At 44.3% G+C, this 8,515-nt stretch overlaps 1 protein-coding gene across 1 annotated transcript; it reads left to right on the plus strand.

The window, feature by feature from the left end:
- The first annotated feature begins 386 nt into the window (after window positions 1-386).
- On the plus strand, window positions 387-7,881 carry LOC121570359 (E3 SUMO-protein ligase CBX4-like). The gene is made up of 5 exons (XM_041881816.2): window positions 387-757; window positions 857-900; window positions 1,723-1,788; window positions 4,448-4,514; window positions 6,059-7,881. The coding sequence occupies exons 1-5, from the start codon at window positions 689-691 to the stop codon at window positions 7,487-7,489; spliced, it is 1,677 nt and encodes a 558-aa protein (XP_041737750.1). The 5' UTR covers window positions 387-688; the 3' UTR covers window positions 7,490-7,881.
- The last annotated feature ends 634 nt before the right edge of the window (window positions 7,882-8,515 follow it).

Here is an 8,515-nt window from a genome sequence, read left to right on the forward strand (position 1 = left end):
TATTCTATTCGTAGCAAATTGATGATACAATTTGACAACTATATTTTTCTGGGAAAATAGACTATAAAGCATCAATACCATGTTATGCACCTATGAAAAGTCCTAAACATGAAAAATGTTTTCAAACTAAAAATGTTGTATTTTCTTTTTCTAAATGGCATTGGAAGATTCCAATCCAACATACATCTTGAGCTGATCGAATGAAACTGGTATAGGACACATATTTTGTCAACAAGGGTATTGTTTGCCCGTGGATGTAAATTATACGGTAATGGTTTCATTATTTCCATAGCTGCCTGTCTCTTGCAGTCCAACTCTGCTCTGCACACACGGAGGGGACAAACCTCTGCCTTTCACCTCCCCCTCTTCGCTCTGACGTCATGTGCCTGGCTATTGCATGAAGTGTTCTTGCAGCCCCGCTAGTGTGGACTGTGGATATCTTTCTGCTTACTGCCTGCGAGCCAGGACCCTGCGAGAGAGTGTGTGTGTGAGAGAGAGGAGAGAGAGAGAGAGAGAGCAACAGAGCGACAGAGAGAGCGAGAAGGAGCGAAAGAGAGGAGTGGAGGAGGGAATACAATTTGGTTTCTTATAACTGGAAAACTACCAAAGGAGAGAACGCACCGAGTGAACGAAGGCATCAACCGTTCTTATTTCGACGTTCGTTCGCTTCAAAAGGATTCAAGCCAGAATGGAGCTACCTGCCGCCGGAGAGCACGTATTTGCGGTGGAGGGCATCGAAAAGAAGCGCATTCGGAAGGTAAAACTTCTCACCAATGCACATTTCAATAGCGTTGAGCTCAATTAGAATGTTATCGGTTTTCTCACCAAATCTCTCTCCTTCTCCCTTCTCCTACAGGGCAAAATAGAATACCTGGTAAAGTGGAGAGGGTGGTCTCCCAAGTAAGTGTGAAACATTGAATTGCGCATATGATTTTAAATGCTCGGACACAAGATAGTACCCATAGGTGGATTCTGCAGGCAGCAACCGATTTTGTTTTTCAAAAAAAATAAATCCTCGCTCGAAAGGCAGCAATGGGGACGCGCGCGCGCGCTTAAGAGAGATAGAGGGGAGTATAGAGAGCGAGAAAGAGAGAGAGAGCGATACGGATGCCTTCACTAATTTATGCGAGGGAAGGGGGTAGGCACAGCCATGTAATCCCGTTTTAATTATTGCTGCACTGCCAGCGAATTTACGAGACAGTGGTGTTAAAATGGCCGACTGTAACTCGGTGCACAGTGCAAAGATTATTGGTTTTATACCGTTCGCGTTTGGATAGAGCAGGGACCCTACCCAGTCTTTTGAATTGTGTACTGCTCTCTCTCTCTCTCTCTCTCTCTCTCTCTCTCTCTCTCTCTCTCTCTCTCTCTCTCTCTCTCTCTCTCTTGCATAGACTACTTGAGACATACCCAGGGTTATTTGGGGTATTTGGCAGGCATGATCCGCATTTGTTTTGGAATGGGCTTCCCTTGCCAGACGTAGTGAATCATCCCAGAGATTAACCCATTAGTAGGCTATAACACATTTTTGGAACATGCTGGTGGATAGGCTACTTTACGCATGAAGACAATTGCAACGACATTGTAGGCTAGAGTCAAGAACAGAATGTAATTCATAACCCATAATATATTGAGAGACAACCTTAGCCTCTATATTGTAAAAGGGAATAGCCTATGTTGTTTTTCTCAACATGAATTACATATGTTTTTCTGTTCTTTCTACAGATACAACACATGGGAACCCGAGGAAAACATCCTTGACCCGCGCCTTCTCGTGGCGTTCCAAAACAGGTGAGAGTCTTTGGATATGGCCTAGCAGCCTCGAGTTGAGTCATGACCTTATATGGTCACGAGAGGAGGGGGGCGGTGGGTAGCAACGCATGTTATTCATACACCACACAGCCTCCCATGGGGGGATGTGTTTGAATGTTGGGAGAACTCCAAAGACACGCGTATGGATTGATTAGATACGCGCACGTGTGCATAGTTTTAGTATTAAATTCTGCATTCTGCATTTTAATAGCCTAGACTACCTCATGGCTTGTTGTCATGGTCTGGTCTCAAGGAGTCCATGCTTCGCTGCATGGCAGTTAATATAGGCTAGTCCAATGCAATGAACTGCTACATTTTCACAAAATAAATTAGACATTCGGTGTGAGGTTGTCCATCAATAAACTATGTAAATATATGTATGAAGTTAATATCCTTCATTAGCAATATTCCTATAGGCCTAATTTACGAGAGTACGGGCCTATTGTGTAGCCTATTACAATCAAAGACTTGGGCTGCTGTCAAAAGTGAGCAAGTCGTGCAGGTGCAGGAAATAACGGCGATGGGATGCTATTGTGAAGAAACTACGAATCTGTCCATATAGGCCTAGTAGTATTCTGGTGGTCTGGTCCCTGGGAGTCAATTCATGAATATATCATTGTGAAAGTCTATACAATGACAAAACCACTCTTGTGTAGTCCGAAACATGGGCTGATTTCAACAATTAGCCTTAAGATTCAGGCGACGAATGATTAGGACTATCGTTTGGCTACATTCAAACGCAATGGGATATTTTAAACCACATTTTATTTCATAACTATTGATCGGAATAATCTTTGTATTAGCTAAAAGCTTTGGAGTATTTACAATAGTTGATTATAAGCAAGGCTGCATAAAAGTATTATGTCTGTGCGAAAGCCTATAGGGCTTAAACAATTTTGCGCAGCAAATTCACAAATAGCCTACATCACATGCAATACTTGATTGCGTTAATGACCACGTATGTCGCAGTCATTTCACTCCAACAATGTATCACATGAGCATTGCGTGGTGCAGGCGGCTGGTCTCTCTCTCATCCACGGGATAACCTGCTACCCGCCCCATAGGCCACCACCACTCCGTGTTTCACGTCGGTGTGGGGACAGGGAGATACATAGAAGGCTGAAGGCCTAAAGGACGGGGGATGGGTATCACATTTATGGAAACCGTGATTGACATCCACTGCTCTCCGGCATTTCCAGTGGGCGACCTCATATTCTCCAGTCCCCCGGCGGCCTTGTGTGTGTCTGGGCTGGACGGTCGGCCTCAGAGCGCTGCCTCTGCGCTGTGTGGGGAGGGAAGGAGGCCTATGTGTTCGGCTCGCTCTGCTCTCGTCCCGGGGGATGGGGGAGGGGAATCGACATGGGAGGTTGCAATTGCCAAATCTTCTGTAAATGGAGGTTGCCCCGCTGGACGTCTCCGGTGTAAAATCACACCACGTTATTGCTTTATGATGCAGAAAGTTCACGGGGACAGGCCGTGTCACCACGAGTTTGCTCAGTGTTTTGCTTACACACTCATACTGTAGCATAGTATGCCTACTACATTAATGCTGTGTGTTAGCCACATGCGCTAATGCGCAGCAGTGTGGGTGCGTCGAGTCCAGCTGCCACTGGGCTAGTGGGTTATATTTACGAGCATGTTATGACTCAAGGCCTCAACTAGGGAGCAATTATTTCATATGGACATGACTGTGCATATGATCACAACAGAAGAATAACGTTCTGCACACCTCTCTCCTTCTTTTTGTAGAGGAGAGTTTTGTAAACCCAAACAAATATAATGTTATTCTTGGTAGGCTATAGTTCTCTGGAATGTAGTTATTCATTCATTTATTCAGTGAGTGTAATTTACTCGGGAATACAACCCAATATATTCAAATGTACATAGTTAATAATCAACCATTGTGTTCACCTAATCTTTATGCAGGCTAGATGCTGTTGTGTTGCAGTTATTTCATTTTCAGTAAACCCTACTTCAACCTTGTATTTATTCAATTTCATGCACACCTTGTCACCTAATCTTTATGCAGGGTAGATGCTGTTGTGTTGCAGTTATTTCATTTTCAGTAAACCCCACTTCAACCTTGTATTTATTCAATTTCATACACACCTTGTGACCCTAATTAAGATTTGACTGTGACAGAACCATAGGGAGGTGTAAGGACTGGCGGTGGGAGAGGATGTGGAAGAGAGAGGGGGAGATTCTTCCCCTGCTGTAGAACTAATTGAATTCCTCCATTATAATGAGAATATGGAATGATGGGCATATTACTATGGAGAGAGTTATGCAAATACAGACAGACCAGAATGCTTTGCAGCAGGTCACACTCGGGTCTTCATTAGCCTTCAAAATCAAAATTCCACTTTCAACCTTGAAGAGATCCAAATGCATTTAATTTCGGTTTTTGAAAAATAAATTGGTCTAGAGATGCTACGGAATTAGTAATAAGACCAATAGAGGGATATAACTGTGTTTTGTTTGTGCACATGTCTGTCAATATGTGCAGTTCATTAATATGTTGTAAAGCTACCAGTATGCCAATATGTAAAAAAACAAAAACAATGATGACACAAGATTACGTTTCATGCCAACATCCACTCTCATGGTAAATCTATGTTTTTTTCATTATCTTTGACAGAGAGAGACAGGAACAGTTGATGGGATATCGTAAACGTGGACCAAAACCAAAACATCTCTTAGTCCAGGTAACTATCATCATCCCCGCCTTATTGTCCATATTGTTTTTATGTTTAATAGTTCCATTTGTTTAAAAAGAACAGGATTTTCAGTCAGGTATCCCCATTCTGTTGGCATGCCACTGAACTACAGTTGTGATGCCACTGAACTGCAGAAAGAGCGAGAGAGAGAGAGAGAGAGAGAGAGAGAACAGTAGTTCCTGTGACACACCAGTGTCAGGTGTTTTGGAGATCCCTGTCATTATAGCTGTGGTTATTTTGAGTAGATTTGCATTAGGAGAGAGAGAGGTATGGGGTCCTCCAGCTGGTCTGGCCTACACACTCATCATGAAACCCAGTTTGTTGCCTCAGGCTCTGGAAGTATTGCTTGAGCGCATTCATTTTATTTTATGCTAATAGCGTGCAAATGGCTGTTTCCCTTTTAAGATTTTTCAAGTGTTATTTTCTCTTCCCCAAATGAATAACCATGTTGCCTATGGGAAATTTGGTATGCCATTCCATTTTCACGTTCGCAATTTGTTAGCTCTAAAATTAGCCTTTTCCGGAATTATTCAAAGCAAAAGTGAAAGAATAACAGAACACAGTTCACAGTTCCCTGAGGTTGAGGATTTTGTATGAACACACTTGGAGCCAGATCTAATTACAAACGGCTAGTGGTTTAGAGCCACTGCATTTATTACTACGAGTTGTCAAGCCTTTAAAGACCCACTCCTTAATTTGAAAAACAAAACAAAATGGCAGCCCTGCCACTTAGTTTGCTACAAAGCTGACGGATAAGGCTGGAGAAATGTAACCACTCTCAAGTTCATAGATGGAGCTATGGAAGCAAGGATTGACAATCCTCAAAAATGTCTGTAAAAAGTGGGCCTTTAAAAGACACACCACGTTGCTACAACCACACGTGGTTTGACATCAAGGATCAAGCGTGACATGTCTAGTGGCACCTAAGTGACCCTGAGGTCACAGACATAGTGTCTTCCGCCCCTTTCTGAAATAGCATTCTCATGGCCTGGGGGGGTCATGCATGGGAAGTGGAGAGGGAAGGAGGGGGGAGGGATCGGAGAAGATGGAGGAAGGAATCCCAGGAGGAGAGCACTGACTGGATGCTCTCCTCACACAAAGTTATAGATTGGTTGTCTGTGTCCTTTATGCCAGGGTAGCCAAGGACTAGAATGTCTTAATGGAATGTGCCGATAACATCTGAATCCCAATGTACAAATGTAGCCATTAGCCAAGGCCTGTGTGTTGCATTTAGGCCTACAGTATGTGGATAATTTATGCAATGATATTGTATTATTGTGCTCCGACAATGTCTTTGAATTGCCCTTGAGGGGATTGATAATGTCCTATTGAATTGGATTGGATTGCTGGCTACGGCTGAGGACTAGTTATGAGAAGCAACACAGCATAAATGTAGACTTATGGTAAATTCCTGTTTGTTGTCTTTTGCCATTTCTATTTCCCTCGTGAGTTAAACCCCAACATTAAAAGATGAAAGGAGTGCTTTCATTTTTCCAGAATAATAACCTTCCATTGTCTTCCAACTTTTTCAGCTTCCCTCGTTTGCACGAAGATCCAGCATCCCTGCCGGATTCGAGGAGACGTCTCCGGAGGCTGAGAACCACCTCAGGTCAGACCTGATCCAGATGCACCGCTCCCAGCCCCAACAGTACCAGCTGAACAGCAAGAAGCACCACCAGTACCAGCCCAGCAAACAGGAAGTCCCAGCGGACCAGCTAGGCAACGGGAAGAAGAAGTTATTCTATCAGCTCAATAGCAAGAAACACCACCACTACCAGCCTGACCCCAATATGTACAACACCCAGTCCGCCAGGCCCAAAGAGGTGGCCAAAGGTCAGGAACACAGTCCGCCCACCAATCCCAACCCTGGGTGGAACCTGCCACCGGCGCTGCAGCAGAAATGGGTTCGCGACAAAAACACGGGCTGCCTGAGCAAAGTCAAAGACATGACGATGGTGGAGATGAAGAAACCAGCGGTGCGCGTCAACGAGGCTGAGAGCGAATGCGCACTGAAGCCCAGCCCAAAGGAGGCAGCCCTACCCAGCACCGTCAGCAGCAAGATGAAGATAATCAAGAACAAGAACAAGAATGGACGCATTGTCATCGTCATGAGCAAGTACATGGACGGCAACAAGGCTGGGGCCGCCAAGGGTAAACACTCTTCAGACTTGACTGGAGAAGAGAAACCTCAGCACACCAAGCAGTCAGACAGGACCAAGGTACAGGGGACCACCAATGTCCCTAAAGAGATCTGTAATGCCAGTTCCCCTCCGGCCGCTGAGCATCCCAAGAAACACTCTCCAGAAGACGGACATTTCTGCAAACCATCGCCCAGCACGGCTGAGGAATACAACACAGAGGTTGCGAGGGGCCAGGCGGACTTACCGGATGATCACCCCCTACAGCTAACCACCAACCCAACCCCTTCCCCCTGGGCAATGGATACTAGCCTCCCCGCCCCTAGCCCTATGGACCAGATCCGGACACTCCCCACCCCAAATAACGACCACAAGCGCAAGCTCTCCCAACCCAAGGAGGACAGGGGCGCGTGTAAAAAGTTTCTGAGCTCCAGGAGCATCAGTGTCCCCAGTGCTGTGCCCACTCCGCCCCAGGACAAACCCATGGACCTCCACCTCATTGTCCCCCGCCGGAGCAGCAGTAGCAGGTATGGGTATGAGGTTACGGACACCAGCACCAGTCAGGAAGAACCTATGGATCTTAGCTGTTCTAGAACCAGAAAGCAACCTGAACCTGAGCCAGTGCCAGAGCCAGAACCGGAGCCTAAGGACCCAACTCCAGTGGTACAGGAGTCAGAGACAACAACAACGACAACAACAACAACAACAGAGGAGGCTGAAGAGGAGCCTGTCTTAAAGTTCTCTCCTTTTATGGGAAACATTGTCATCACTGACATCACCACGAACTGTCTCACGGTCACTTTTAAGGAATACGTTTCTGTTTAACAGTCCCTGAACCAATCGAAACGGAGGACTACTGATTTGACGGCCTTTTAAATATGTGCATATGTAAAAAGAAAGTGAAGATTTGTACATATGGAGATATATAATTTATCATTCAAAATCAATAAGTTTCTTATGATGTTTTATACTGCAACTCTTCTGTGATGTGGTAGCCAAGAAAGTGCCCTCATGGATTTCAGTGACTGCATTCAGGTGGATGTAAATTACTAATGAAATGTCCATTATGAAATATCAAGTCACATAGAATAGCGTTTTCTGTTGTGGCTTGATGGTATATACCAAACTTATACACTATTAGAAAAAAGGGTTTCAAAAGGGTTATTTGGCTGTCCCCATATGAGAACCCTTTCTGGTTCCAAGTAGAACCCTTTTGTGTTCCATGTAGAACCCTCTGTGTAAAGGGTTCTACATGGAACCCAAAAGGGTTCTACCTAGTACCAAAAATAGTTCTACAAAGGGTTATCCTATGGGGACAGCCGAATAACCCTTTTAGGTTCTAGATAGCACCTTTTTTCTAGGAGTTTAGTCTGAGATGTATGACGTTTTATACATATAGTATGTTCTACTTAATAATGGCGGTTATTTTGGTCCATAAGTAGAAGAGGTTGAGTAACTATGGTGATCAAAGATCCGTTTAAAAGCACTTCATTGCATTCACCTATGTGTGTATATTAATTTGTACTATGTACTGTATATGTATTCTCCATATAATATATACTTATTTCCATTGCTTTACAATCTACTCCAGCCAGGTGTGCTCAGTCTGAGGCTGCTGTGTCATATTTCATGTTGGTGAGTTTTGTTATTGTTTGTGAGTGCAGGAGAAATTAATGGAAGAAGAAATGCAAATATGAATGTTGGGTGTGCCAGGCACCCACAGCGACATTATACAGACCCAGTTTCACAGAGGGGGATACTCTGATATGAGATTGAAGCGAACTTCTGACAAATCCTCCAATGCTCTCATTTGATAACTAGAGTTACACACATATATTTCAACTAACTGAA

The sequence above is a fragment of the Coregonus clupeaformis genome, chromosome 7 (genome assembly GCF_020615455.1).
Source record: "Coregonus clupeaformis isolate EN_2021a chromosome 7, ASM2061545v1, whole genome shotgun sequence".
NCBI lineage: Eukaryota > Metazoa > Chordata > Actinopteri > Salmoniformes > Salmonidae > Coregonus > Coregonus clupeaformis.